Consider the following 15178-nt stretch of genomic DNA (forward strand, 5'->3'; position numbering starts at 1 on the left):
GCAGCTGGAATTTTCAGTGCTAAGCGAATTAGACATTAATAAGTTTGTCAGTGAATCAGGAATAAATCAATAAGGAAATAAACTAAACAAAATGGCTGGGATTTCGTATTTAAAGGGAGTTAGAACGAGGTACAGAAATACCTTAGAGACCGAAATTGACAAAAGTGTTTTGTTAATAAAGTGTAAATTAGATACAAGTAACATAGATGATGTGCTTTCGAAGACAAGTAAGTGTTTAGAGAAACTAAAAACCTATTCAGAAAAGTTAGAAATTCAATCTGGAAAATTAGCAAGTGCTCTTGATGATAGTGAAACAGAGTTAGTCAGTGCAATTATTGATGAGGACTGTAGCCTGTGTGATGAAGCCATATCGGCTTTACTCGATTTGAAAGAGTATAAGGCTAAACTCATTTCTAAGAAAGAACAGGATGTGGATATTAAGAAAGAAAAGCATGAATTAAGTCCGTTTGTACAGTTACAGCATGAACTTCAAAATATTGCTCATGCTCAAGTTAAACAACAACAAGAGTTTCTTGAACTACAAAAAAAAGAACAAAAATAGTCCCAAAAGAAAGCGTCAACTTCAGTTAGACTCCCAAAACTTGAGATGATTTCCTTCGGTGGTGATAGATTACGTTGGATAGAATTTTGGGATTCGTACGAATGTACAGTGCATAAGAATGATCAATTATCAAAAGTGGATAAATTTAATTTTCTCAAAAGCAAGCTCTATGGTGAAGCGCGAGGTGCTGTAGCCGGATTAGCGTTATCAAACGAGAACTATGAGGTAGCGATTGAAGTACTGAAAGAGAGATTCGGTAAGACTCAACAAGTGATTGACTTACATTACAATAAATTGATAAATTTACACAGTGCAAATAACAGTTCCCAGTTTAAGGAATTTCTTGGATAATGTTGAGCGTCATCTAAGGAGCCTTGAGGTTCTAGAACAGAACATAAATCAGGACGTATTCATATCGATGATACGACGTGAAGATGTGCTTCTTCAATTAGAAATGTTAAATGGTGCTGAAAGAAAATGGACAATAACTACATTAAGGAATAGACTGAAGGAATATATAGCTGCACGAGAAAAGTCAGACAAACGGCAGTTTGATACAAAACCAAAGATACCACAAAATAAATCGCTGTATCGTGGTTCGGAGAGTGATCGAATACCAAATAAATCAAACTATGGTTATAAAGCAATAAGTTCGGCTGAGGCTTTGGTTGCAAATACAAAGAAACTAACGCCGCAGCAATCAAAACCAAGTAAAGATTACTCGGAAATGTGTAGATACTGCGCAAAACATCACTGGAGTGACGAGTGTCTACAGTACCGGACACTCAGTGCGCGTAAACAAGTGCTTAAGGAGAGTTGTTTTAGATGCTTAAAGGTTGGACATAAAACAGCAGAGTGTAAGAAGAACAAAGTGTGTGTCTATTGTGGGGAGAGAAACAGCCACCATAGAAGTCCAAAGCGCTTCAAGAGTTCTGAATCTGGTGTTCCTTTAACGGAAGGGTTGCCAATGACACAAAAAGGTGATATTCCAGAGGAAAACGTTCTTGTCTCTTCAGGAGAAATGGTACTAATGCAAACGGCGAAAACGGAAGTTAAAGGTGCAAAAAGTGACAGACACAGAGTCGTGAGAATGCTCTTAGACTCTGGTTCTCAGAGGTCATATGTTTCGGAGGCTTTAGCTCGAAAATTAAACCTAAAACAAGAAGGAAAAGAGGAAATCAATGTTATGACGTTTGGTAGTGATAAATCCAAAGTTGTGAAAACAAAGATATCTACAATGGAACTTAAGTTAAAAACGGGTGATTATATGACAATATCGGTGAATATTGTGCCTGTGATCAGTGGAAATATTCAAAGGCAACCCATGAAAGGGCTATCCGAAAATGCCAATCATTTGTTGAAATCAGTGGATTTGGCAGATGACATTGCCGAAGACAGTGAATTGTGCCAAATTGATCTACTCATCGGTAATGATTACTACTTGGACATTGTGCTTAGTCAAAAACTTGAAGTTCAACCAGGATTATATTTACTTAGTTCCAAATTTGGTTGGATACTTACCGGACGTACACAGGAAGGTGTCCATGACAGAAATGACGTCAACATGTTAATTATGACGTATGGTACAAAGTTTAATGAAATCACCGCATTCGTTTCCACCGATGATTGTTTACCGAAAGTGCCAGATTTAGAAGATTTCTGGAAAATCGAATCCATCGGAATCAATGATTGTCCAACGCTTTCTAGTGACGAAAAAGCAATGTCAGCATTCAAAAATACGCTTCAATTCTCTGATGGACGTTATCAAGTTAAATGGCCCTGGAAGGACGAATCACAAGATCTACCAGTAAATCGCCAACTAGCTATGGGACGACTGCGTTCGACAATTGCTCGAATGAAAGATAAACCGGAGTTAATGATAAAGTACGACAGTGTGATACAGGACCAACTGACCAAAGGTATCATCGAAAAGGTCAACGCAAGGACTGGTAAAATGATACATTACTTACAACACCACGCAGTGATTACTCCGTTGAAAACAACCACGAAAATGAGAGTAGTCTACGATGCGTCGGCAACATCTAGATCCTGTGACAAGAGTTTGAACGAGTCCCTTTATAGGGGTCCTGTCTTGCTTCATGACCTGTGCGGAATGTTGTTACGGTTTCGTGTTCACAACATTGCAGTTGTCGCCGACATAGAAAAGGCGTTTCTCCAAATAGGATTGCAACCAAGTGATCGTGATGTGACGCGTTTTTTATGGATTAAAGATTGTGACAAGCCTGAAGTTAACAAAGATACGATCGAAGAATATCGCTTCTGTCGTGTCCCTTTCGGAGTTATATCAAGTCCGTTCCTTCTAGGTGCAACCATAGAATCTCATTTGGATTCGTACGAGTGCGAATTGTCTGAGAAAATTAAGAGTGATATATACGTAGACAATCTAGTAACAGGAGCAAGAAACATCACAGAAGCAATTGAGCTTTACAGCGGTACAAAGCAAATGTTCAATGAAGCCTCAATGAACATAAGGGAATGGATATCTAATAGTGTTGAAGTGAACACTGTTATTCGGGAATCCGATCGAGCTACTGAAGGTTTAATGAAGGTTCTTGGACACATCTGGGATACAAGCAGTGACACTTTTGGATTAAAGTCATCTACAATGCTTGAAAAAGGTGTACAGACCGAAACAAAACGTACTGTTTTAAAGTCAGTGGCGTCAGTGTTTGACCCCCTAGGACTTTATTCACCAGTTGTGCTACAAGGTAAATTGCTTATGCAAAGTTTGTGGAAAAAGCAAGTTAAATGGGACAGTGAGCTCGACGATGAAGTCAAATGTTTGTGGGATGATATAAAGGCAAACTTGAAAAAGATATGTGAGTTCCAGATTCCAAGATGTGTGACATTAATTGCCAAAGATAGTGTGATTGAAACCAGCATTGTGTGTTTTTGTGATGCCTCTGCGAAGGCGTACTCTTGTGTGATTTACCTACAGCAAGAAACCAAAGGTGATTCAAAGGTAGAATTAGTGTTTGCAAAAACAAGATTGGCTCCAATAAAGGAATTAACAATTCCAAAACTTGATCTTATGGCGGTTGTAGTTGGTGTAAGGTGTGTGCAATTTGTGAAGGAACAACTTAGAATGAATATTGACAATGAGTGTCTATATACAGATTCAAAGTGTGTTTTACAATGGATTAAGGCAAAGACGGAAAAGTCAGTATTCGTCAGAAATAGAGTGGCCGAAATACAACACCATGAAGATATTACGTTTCAGTACGTACCAACCAGTCAAAACCCAGCTGATATTGCAACCCGTGGGATAAGTGTAGAAAAATTGAGAGCAAATAATTTGTGGTGGCATGGTCCACAATGGTTAAAAGGCCCATCGGTGCATCGAAATAAACAAAGATCAAGTGAAGTAGTAAGTGAAACAAACAAAAACAATGAACAAGAAAGTGACACAAAGAATGATCAAGAAAGTGAAACTGAGAACGAACAAAAGAGTGAAATGGAGTTAGTGAGTTGTCCAAAGAAGAAATTTGATTGTGAAAAACCGTGCGTGTCACATGTCATAGATATAGAACGATTTTCATCCGCAACTAAACTGATACGTGTGACAGCGTACGTTCTTCGTTTTGTCAAAATACTTCGTAAGAAGACGAGGAAATCAGAGCTCGACGGATTAAATAGTTATGACTTGAACGAAGCAGAGTTATTGTGGTTGAAATATACCCAAAGAAAACACTTTGGTGACGTCATAAGTGACATTGCAAACAAAAAACCAAGTAACATACAACGTCAACTTGGTTTATATTTAGACGAGATTGGCCTTCTTCGTTGCAAAGGACGATTGGAGAATTCAAATATCAGCTTCGGCTCGAGATATCCAGTGTTGATACCTAAAAAGGACAGATTCACGGAGCTTCTGATTGAACGGTCACACAAAGATCTGTTACACAGTGGTATATCACAAACAGTTAGTAAAGTTCGACAAAGATTTTGGATACCACAAGGACGAGCAAGTGTGAGATATGTTCTAAACAAGTGTAACGTTTGTCGACGAATAGAGGGTGGTCACTACAAAATGCCAGAAATGCCACCCCTGCTGAAGTCACGTGTTAATGAAAACCCACCATTTTCTCAAACAGGGTTAGACTACTTCGGTCCTTTGTTCATAAAAACACACAGTGGTTCGCAAAAAGTATGGATTTGTCTGTTCACATGTCTAGTTACGCGAGCGGTACATCTCGAATTGGTGCAGAATATGACAACAGGGGAGTTTTTATTGGCATTTAGGCGGTTTATTTCACAGAAAGGCGTACCGACAAACATAATAAGTGACAACGCGCTCCAGTTCAAATCAGCAAACAAGACTTTAGAGAACGTGTTAAAAGGAGTGTTGAAATCAGAGGATGTGCAAAGCTATATGTCAAATAAAGGCATTCGTTGGTTGTTCATAGTTGAACTTGCGCCATGGATGGGCGGTTTTTATGAGCGACTTGGTGGATTAGTAAAACGAACACTCCGAAAAACACTCGGACGCAAATTGATGACTAGCGTACAATTGCAAACGTTATTGAAGGAGATAGGAGCAGTTATAAACTCTCGTCCGTTAGTATACGTTGGTGAAGACATTAACTCAAGCATCACGATAACACCATCTCACTTTATTTCACCAAACATGAAATTTAGTGTTCCAAACATAGAGTACAATGAAGACAGTGACTACAGTCCCAAAAATAAAAGTGCTAACAAACCTTTAAATATTTGGAAAAAGGGACAAAAACTGTTGTGCGCGTTTTGGAAACTTTGGCGGGATGATTATTTATTAAGTCTTAGGGAGCGAACTCAATATAAATTAAAAAGCAAACGCATTCAGTCTCAAAAGTCTCCAAACATAAATGATGTTGTCCTGGTCAAGGATGATTTACCACGTGGTTGTTGGAGATTTGGAAAAGTAAAATCTTTAGTGAAAAGCTCGGATGGAAATATACGATCGGCAAAACTTCAGTTGCCATCAGGTAGAGTTGTTGGACGTGCACTTAACTTATAATACCCCCTTGAGGTTTCCGATCAAAATACGCAAACTAGTGACAGTTCTATGAATAAAAATATTAAGGATTTAGATATGCAACCAAATCGCCCGGTGAGGAGGGCTGCAGAGTGCGCTAAGAAAAAGATCAAAGCGCAACTCGCAGAGTAAAGTGACATTGACTGTTGAATTTAATGTGATTATATTCGCTTAAAAGTAGGCAAGGCGTACTATAATCAATTAAGAGTCATATTAAATTGAATAACCAGCCTAGCAGATCAAAAGTTTCAGTGGGTGTATATACGGCAATTGTATTACAATTGATCCGCCGGACTCAATAATTGTGCACGAGGAACTCGATTATAATGTGCATATGGTAATATTGAAAAGTCATTTCAGCCAAAATGTTTGTCTGTGACAGTTGTAATCGCTCTTATAAGTATATATCAAATTTAAGAAAGCACATTCAAGAGAAGCATCTAGGTGCTGATCATTGGGAATGTTTAAACACGACGTGCAGTTCAAAATTCATAAGGAGGAGTTATTTGTATCAACATATGGTGTTAAAACATGGGATACCTAAGACGGAAGCTGTAAACATGTGTGTTAACGCGTCAAGGTGTGGGACAAAACAAAACAAATATTATTCTGATGTCAGTGATGACCATTCTGTTTTTGAATTGATAAATGATATCAATAATAACAATTGTACATCCACAGAATTCGAAGACGCTGTAGCTTCGTTTGATACGGGATTATTCGTTAGCAACCAAAGCACTGTAAAGGCTTCTGGAAGTGGTGTTGCTTCAAGCGCCGTGACTTCCGGTGTGGACAAAAGAGAGTCGTCGGATAGTGATTCATCTTCCGGTACAAAATCCGGAAGTCATGGTTCATCTGACGAATCTTCTGTTGGTGAGGACACTGACAGTAATGTTGCCAATAATGATTCCAGCGCCGTCACTTCCGGTATGGACACCAGTGAGTCGTCAGAAAGTGAGTCTTCTTCCGGTACGAACACCGAAAGTAATGTTGTCGACAGTGTATCTTCAAATGATGTGAATAGTGTTCATGATGTCGAAAGTGTGTCCCAGGATATTTCAGGATCAGCTAATAATGATGATGAAAGTGCTAAGACCGTGAAAGAGTGTTATTCGCCAGAGGTAGTATGGATCAGTGATGACGAAGAGTGTAGTGCACTAGTGCCTTTAAATAAGTGTAAAAGAAAAGAAAAAGTCTGGATTATTGAATTTAGACAGATTGTTTCAACAAGGAATGGATTACAGGTCATTGAGAAAAGTGAGGTCACTACCGACCATTATGTGCTCGATGCTTAATTGTGAAATTTAATATGAAAATGAAATTGCCAGGTAGCAATCAGAAAGTGTTTAAAACAATTGAAACATTAAAAATTATGTATTGCTATGTAGCATTATGTAACAGTATAAGCTTAGAATTTAAACGTCATTGTTTGTTATGTTCTCAGTAAGCATATAATATCTACATTGTTTGTAATGTTGTTAATATATATTTGATGTGTCAATGTTCATATAAACAGATGCAGTTCTTAATATTAATACATATGTATTAAATTGTCGGCGGGAGTGTCGCGACTTTCGCGAGTATTCCGCCGGATCATATCCGACGGATATAATCCTTTCGGATTGTGCACGTTTTTCTCGGGCGTTTCGTGCCCGAGTGGCGGGATAGAAAGGTATATAAGGAACGGTTTTATAGTGCTGAGAGGAAGTTTTTCATTTTGGACAATGGATTATTAAAAACGTCAGTTATTGTGTATTATTTAGGAAAATCATTTAAAAAAACTATATTAAATTTGAAACAAATTAAAAACTGTAAAAATTAAATTGTGTTGTTTCTTGTGAGAACATTCAAAACCAAACCCCAATGTGGCAATTAAATCTCAGGGGGCAATAACTCAATTAAACTTCGCCACACTTACCACTGCTCTAACCAGACAATCAAACAACTATGTTGACGTTAATACAGCTACTATACAACATACATAGTAGATAACATACTTTCTGAAACAGTTTAAACCTGTCTTTATAAAGGATAATTAAAATGATATTTATTCAGGTTTTATTTGTGTTTAATAAAAGACGTTTTTCTAGATATTTCAGGCGTGACCTTTGTTCATTTTTCAAATCTAAAGAAGTTTTATGGATGTTTGAGGCATTTGGACAAATTGCTCACCTTACAACAGTATAATTAAGAAAGATATGTTTTAAGCATAAATAATTGAACAAAAGCCATCATTTGTTTTTGTTATTTTTCTATGTGAGAAGCAAATACTATCTTTTCACAATGTTAACGCCAAAGTCTGCAAAACCTGTCAAATCGACATATCAAATAGAAAGAGGAAACGTAAAAAAGTGAAGTTTAATAACATTTGTCAAACGTTTCCGTTTCAAACTATTAAACTTGTTGTTAATTCTAGGAACAAAAGCCATGTTTGATTAATAACATGCCACATTAAAAAGATCTCTATATTGAATGTTAAGTTTTCCCAACACAAATTTAATATCATGTGTCACTCAATACGGAATTTGTGAAACTCTTTTTTTATTATTTATACAATAACAAAGTCTTGGCGAGTTGTAATACTGTTTAGTGAACTAGACTTATGAACTTTGTATTGAATGGTTTTGAATGTGATACTAAATTTTAGATCTAGTTATATATCACCAAGATATAATGACGTTATGGCATGCTGATGCTGTTATAATATACAATAACTATGCAGCAATCTTTCCAAAATAACCAGTGTTGCACCATTGGATACAGCTCCATAATATACGGATCAAAATTTGCTATGGATTGCAAAAGTAATATATATCCATTGTTGGCATGTCAACAAATAGCCATAGCATTTTGTATTGTTCTGTGAAATATGGAGCGATGTTCAAAATGAAACCGCATTCGTTTTTTGTTTACATACTGTAATCCGAGCTGTTAAACGAGAAGACAATACCATATTCGAAATATAAATTGCAAAAGCGATATTTCTCTAGAAATTACTCTTCAGAAAAATGTATTTCGTTTCATGAAGGTTTTACTCATATAATCTCACTAATACAATGTAATAAATGTAGTGTGCAACAAGACGCGATATTGCTTCCATATAAACACATCTATAGAATACAGGCATTGATGAACGACTTTGATGAATGTCTCCGATGTTAGGGTCTAAAAGATTATTGATTAATAAATAGTTCTTTTTCCCTAAAAATATTTGTTGAATTAAATTAACGCTAGAGGAAAAACTGTCTATGGCGAAGATTATTGGGTACGAAACACAGGTCAAAATACATTCTTAATCGATCAGATGCAGCAAACACCTGCAGCGATCCTATCTTACAATGAAAACAATTATTCTCACCAAGTACCGTGCGTCTTGTTAAAACAATTGCTAAAGGTTCCGAAAGATTACAAAAAGCTCAACACATTGATCCGGGCCACTGATGAACTCTATGTTAAGTTGAAAGGGACTGTACTCCTGACCGGGACTACATTCCCTTTAAATGACTCTAGTGTTGAACAGTGTACCAGATCAATGCTCGTCTTATTTAAAAAAAATAGAACTAACATTTATATCCTAAACGTACGTATGAATGCCATTTTGCTTGATGTGTATTTGTTTCGTACATAGTGTTTAAATATTAAACGAAACTGTCCATAAAATAAAACAAAAAAACAACAACTTGTTTTTACAAGGAGATAAGACCAATAGAATATATTGAGTTACAGCAAAGCTATAACAAACACTGAAGCAGAACGTTAAACATTTAATAGACGAATAAATAACTAGAATAAAAATAATACAATAATAACGAACGTGTCAAGAAGTCAAGCATTCAAATATTAACCAATTATCAGAGGCACAATGTAATATATTTTAGCGCTCGTAGTAAACTTATGACGGTAAATTGCGTTAACAGAGTTTCAGTTAATAACATATATTAAGGAAAACAGTCCTTTAACTTTTGTTTTTAAAATAAGTATGTCTTTGTAATATAAACGTACGTTTTTGTATGTATATCCAAATGACTTTTAAGTGTTTAACTTAGAAGGTAATGGTTTAAATACTTTAAACAAAATAAGCCATCATTCACTAAACAACATTGATATTTTTTTTATTCGAAAATGCCTGCATCACATATATAAGAAACATAAGCTTAATTTCATGAAGAAAAGGTTCAGTAGTTCACTGTCTTAACCTCAAAAAAGAGTCTTGCATTTGCAAAGCACTATACTTCTCCTACGTTTCTTACTCATAAGCATATAGTGACTCGGAGGTCGAGATCGGTTAAAAGGTATATGTGTTTCACAGCCTCATAATTACCACAAACACAATATATACACAGATGGTGATTGATTTATGACGACGTATTTCGTCTGCGCGTAACTCTAATAACTTTTCAAATGCAAGCATATTGAGCACGAAATATTCGCTGCGATAAAATGCAGTATAATATTTCGGCAATTAGCATATATTCAGTACAGTGTCATTAGACACTGTTTGAAATGTACAAACGTATCTAACCTTGATTTTTTTAATTGAACATTTTTTAAAAATATTTTGTTATGATCATAGTGTTATAGACAATCTCCAAAATGTGAACACCATATTGTTATAAACAATCTCCGAGTTGTTAAGATGATGGATGTACTGATAGCAAATACAAATATCTAGTTTAATTCATAAACACGTTTATTCATTTTAGGAACAATTAATGTCGGAATGTGTTAAGATGTTGGAACTTGACGCATTCCAGCATTGTGTAATTTAATTGTGTTACCAATATAGGAAATACATTGTAGATTCATAAAAACTCTTGTTTAATTTAACTTATTTTCTGACAGTATGTCCTACTGTACAATGTCTGTGCGAAAATAGGTTAACATCGATTTGTAAATAAGGCTATTTTTGTAATTATTGTTCTTTGAGATCACGCTAACATTTACCTATGTACGTGTTGTTATGTCACGTATTAAATCTTACAATATTTAGAAAGGTCTATTTGTTATATATAAGCTTCCTTTACATAAAACCATTCGAGATCAATATACTTAGGAAAGGTGATATGCCTTTTAGACTTCACAAAATATAAATATATTCTGTTTAAACCGAAACAGATTATAATTTCACGACTATTTCTCTATTATCTTTAATGGTCTGAATGGTTTGAACAGTTTGACACGTCTATTGATTTCTCAAAATGCCACCCTACATTTTCCTTATTGTAACTTAAAGTTTATCATCAATGGGAAATTTAAACAAGAATTTGGTACAAAATAGTTCCTTGTCCTTTTCTGAAAAATCGGACATTCTGTCACCAGTCATGGAACAAATTGTTCTTTGTGTGTGCCCATTTTTCACATGGCTCTCTTTTCTATGTATTATTCAAATGTATCCATATAATATTAATTAAAACGACGCAAATAAGTTAATTTTCAATGCCTGGTGACCCATGTAACACTCGTGTCATACGAAAGGGTGTTCAGGAAAAAAGAGAGTAAAACCTACCGAAAACATTGAAAATAACTGTGGTCTTCAACGAGTGCACAATTGGTTAAATTAAATCCGATTTCAGTTAGTATATGACCAATGACCATTTATAATGTACAAATGTCCTTATTTTAAAATTTAAATACCATCAAGCTTCTGCCTTTCAAATTGGTAATGTACCTATGTTCGTAGACTAAATTAACTGAAAGAAAACCTAATCATCTAGTATACATCAGTAACAATATCCTTTGCATCGGCATACCATATTGTGGTAAAATGTAAAATGATTAAATTAAATTATTATAATCTATTGTTTTAATGGTATCTTCTTATAATAAACTGGTGAACATGGACATGTTTACATTATAACCTTACCATTACGAAACACTTAAAAACACGCAATCAATAGACTATTGAACTCGCATTTCTAATTGATGGAAAAAAATAAAGTATTAAGTGTTCCTCTCGCTTCTTGTCGGATCAGGATGACATGTGCGGCAGTTCCGTACGTTTCTCATGTCCCTTATATCATGCACAATGGCATCATATATTGACCAATTGTCTGCTAATAAGCCTATGTCGCTCCAGGTTCTATTTTTTGGGGTTAAAAGAACGCCACGGACCTGACCAAGTCAACGATATCCAAGTACGTTCAACAACTCATTCGCAAAACGAAACATTTTTGATCTCCTTCAGGTAAATATGAACAACCCTGACTCTACAAATGACTTGACCTATCCATGCCCTCACCCCTTTTCCTGCTCTTAACGTTACTCTCTTTGGCTACTTTCTTACTTCAAGCTCATTTGACCACCTACTACTTCATATATTTGTCATTAACCTTTCACCTTATCCATCAAATTATAACGATAACATAAAACTATAAATAATTACAACATTTACACCATGACAAGCAGCTTGAAAGAGTGATAGAAGCGATGCATAGTATAAGCTATCAAGCATCATTCTCAATTCTTTCGAAATTACTTTGTTTTGTGTGTATATCAAATGTTCACCTTTCATATATTATTACCTCAGAAAACCATTTTTTTGATAATGCAATAGCTTTTTGTATCAGTAAAAAATAATGCTCTTTTGAAATAAATATTGTTTACATCAATTTCGTACGTTTACTGTTGTTAGTACTAGACCTTTCATATCAAACATTTTCGGTGAGCACGTGCTGCCATGCATAGATCGTTTACACTGAACTGGTAGCGCCTTCTGTACATGAATTTATTCTAGTTAATTTCTTTCGTATTCGATTTATCAGTTAACTGCCCTATCCTTTAACAAAAATTCATATAATTCACTAATTTAATCTTTTCATTATATCACTGCATGTCGTCGTGAAAAATATCACGGCGACAAGTATAATTGACATATTCTATCTGAACATAACAACTCAAGATCTGTTGAAAATCCAAATACATAGAACTAACTTTCTCTCGGAAAATGTGTTCCGTCTGATGAAACAAAACCCTTGATCAACTAAGGCAGGGTTTTGAGTAAAAAGGACAAATGTCCAAATGTGAATTGCGCAGGCACGATTCTACTAACCTTTTTCTTTTTGATACGTCGAGGAGGACCCCTTTTAATTGCCAAGTAATAGGGCCCATGGGGTCGTGGTCATCCTCAAGGCCCCATTCAACATTAATATAAAGTGTAATATTTCATACAATAACAAGTTACACAACATCAATTATAACAAAAGTGTTTAGTTATTTAGCATAGCTGTACCTTTATATTGTTGCTTGGTTATGAACGCATATGTTTGATATATCTGAGATTGACCTCCTTTAACCTTTAAAAGCAAAAATGGTAAGTGCATAGCAGCAGATATAATGTACTTAGAAGTGCTTTTTTTTAATGAGTAAGATTATTATAAAAAATATAACTGTACTGGTATGATTTGTTTTTCCGAAATAAAGTATTATTTTACCCTCGAAATCAAAAAGAGTATAATAAAGCAACGGATGTTGATCAGCAATGGATGTATACATAATAGCTAAAATTTAATATTATAGCTGGTAAATACCATAAATGTTTTATTTGACTATGGACTAAGGTGTCTGACTGAGTTTCATATATTCTAAAAAAAGAGAGAAAAGGAGACATCAAACAATACAGTGTTCTTTTTAAAGTTAAAATTTTTATAGTAAATTTGGTGACTCAATTGAATTCGGGTTCGGATTCTTGTGTCGCTTTTCTTATATCAATACTTACGATTAAGAAGGCGTGTTTTGGTAATCTTTCATGTAAGTCATATATAGTGTATATACTACGTGACCCACACGTTATAGGTTAACAACATTAAAACATAATGATTTCGGTTTTTTATATTTAAAATGGTCGAAAACTATGCAAAACGGGATGATCTAATTGGTTTTGAAACATAAAAGTATATGCACCCAAAGACATAATGTAAATCATCGTCTAGTTTAAGTATTAAAGGTTGCAAAGCAATTTTAAAAGGACATTCACTGTTGTATTAAGGATAACAATTTATCATATAGTTACCAAGCTGTATTTTAACTTTTGAGTGTCACTCATCATTAATATACGCTAAACGGACATTATTTGTGTTTACTGTTTTATGTAAATAAACTTTTTAAAACAAATCTTCTAAAGATCAAGCTGTACACAATCTAAAAATCCTTATCTTTTCAGACGGCGAGCAATTTGAAAGCTGGTGCAAGGGGGAGGACGTAATTTTGTTTCATGCAAATATTAAGGGAGAAAAATGTTTTATGGCAAACAAAATCGCGGATTTAGAATGAAAAGTACCGATCGTGGTACCAACGTTTGCATGCTAAGTGGACATTTTCTCTAAATTCGAAAAATGTATGCGTCCAGTGTGTAGCGAAAAACATATTCTTCGATCGACATCTTAGTTTGGCATCATGACTTTAAAGATAAAAAAGTTATTGAACAGATTGTTGCTTAGGAGGCAATGTTTACAAATAAACGTGTTGATTTTATCCACAATTTTTCGTATTTTCGCACATATGGCATATTTCTGCATGTTTTAACTACGCTTGCATGTATATATTGCTATTTTCTAAACATCATGGTTATTACTCGACTGTATATGTTTCCTGGCCTATTTCTGGTACCTTAACCCCCATTATGTTAATTGCAGGCCCATTACCCCCTTTTTGGTGAAATGCAAACAAACTTCTGCACAATTGTTTAGCCTTGAGAGGATACGTTTTTAGTTCTGAGAATCGCTAATGATCGCGAGTCTTTCAGTTTACCATGGCCCGATATAGAAGACGAACGAGAGTATCACAGAAAATCACACAAGACCGCAGTGACAAAGAAACCCCATGTTGTTGTCGGTAGTTATATGCGTATCAGTATTGACCGAAATGTCTTTTGAATGAAACAAGGTGTCTTCTCGTCAAGCTCAATTGTGAAATTGTCGGTCGATATATTTCTAGAAACTGGCATGCCTAAAAAGTTCTTATTTTTTTTATATGGCTGTAATTCTTCTTCCGCTAATGAACCGCTGCTTTTTCTTTAAACGTATTTATTATTGTATGCACAAATGCGAATGTACAGAAGTGTAGATTTTAAGATTGTTTAGTTTATATCAGTTTGATATAAAATGCTTGATTGACAACTTCTTAGTCATGGTGTTATGATGTCCACTAAGATATTTCTAAAGGTTTTTAGTTTCTTTGTATGCAATGGATAATTACGCCTTTTCTGATTTCCTGCGAGCGCGACACATCTAGAAATGGAACAAGACGCAATGCAGCAGATAACATAATGTCCCCTAACCCGGATTACACTATCGAGTTCTTTCAACCATAAGAATAAACTAATCTTTGTCCTAGTGTATAAAAAAGATGTAATAGACTGTTTATTTGCTGACCGTTGTCAACCTTTCGTACTGTATATATATATATATCCATTTATATATATATATATACATACATTTTTTATAATGCTAACTGTAACAAGAATATTCTATATAAGTATATCCTATGTGCACTTCCAAAACAAACCCTGGTTAACGGCACAGTGCAAGGCCCAAAGCAGCAATGAACTAGAGACATAAAAATACTCGTAGCTTTACTACTTG

General features: G+C 35.0%; 1 protein-coding gene across 1 annotated transcript; it reads left to right on the top strand.

Annotated features, from left to right (window-relative positions):
- The first annotated feature begins 1016 nt into the window (after positions 1–1016).
- Positions 1017–6895, top strand: LOC128245859 (uncharacterized). Its single transcript, XM_052964080.1, has 2 exons — positions 1017–5550; positions 6282–6895. The coding sequence occupies exons 1-2, from the start codon at positions 1017–1019 to the stop codon at positions 6893–6895; spliced, it is 5148 nt and encodes a 1715-aa protein (XP_052820040.1).
- Positions 6896–15178: the final 8283 nt, after the last annotated feature.

The sequence above is a fragment of the Mya arenaria genome, chromosome 9 (genome assembly GCF_026914265.1).
Source record: "Mya arenaria isolate MELC-2E11 chromosome 9, ASM2691426v1".
NCBI classification, from domain to species: Eukaryota; Metazoa; Mollusca; class Bivalvia; order Myida; family Myidae; genus Mya; species Mya arenaria.

What these genes read in the sequence shown, in the direction of transcription:
- LOC128245859 (XM_052964080.1), top strand. Translation starts at nt 1,017, where the DNA reads ATGTTAAATGGTGCTGAAAGAAAATGGACAATAACTACATTAAGGAAT. An exon ending in AAAACTTCAGTTGCCATCAG is followed by an intron (nt 5,551 to 6,281) that starts GTAGAGTTGTTG and finishes GTACATCCACAG; the next exon opens with AATTCGAAGACGCTGTAGCT.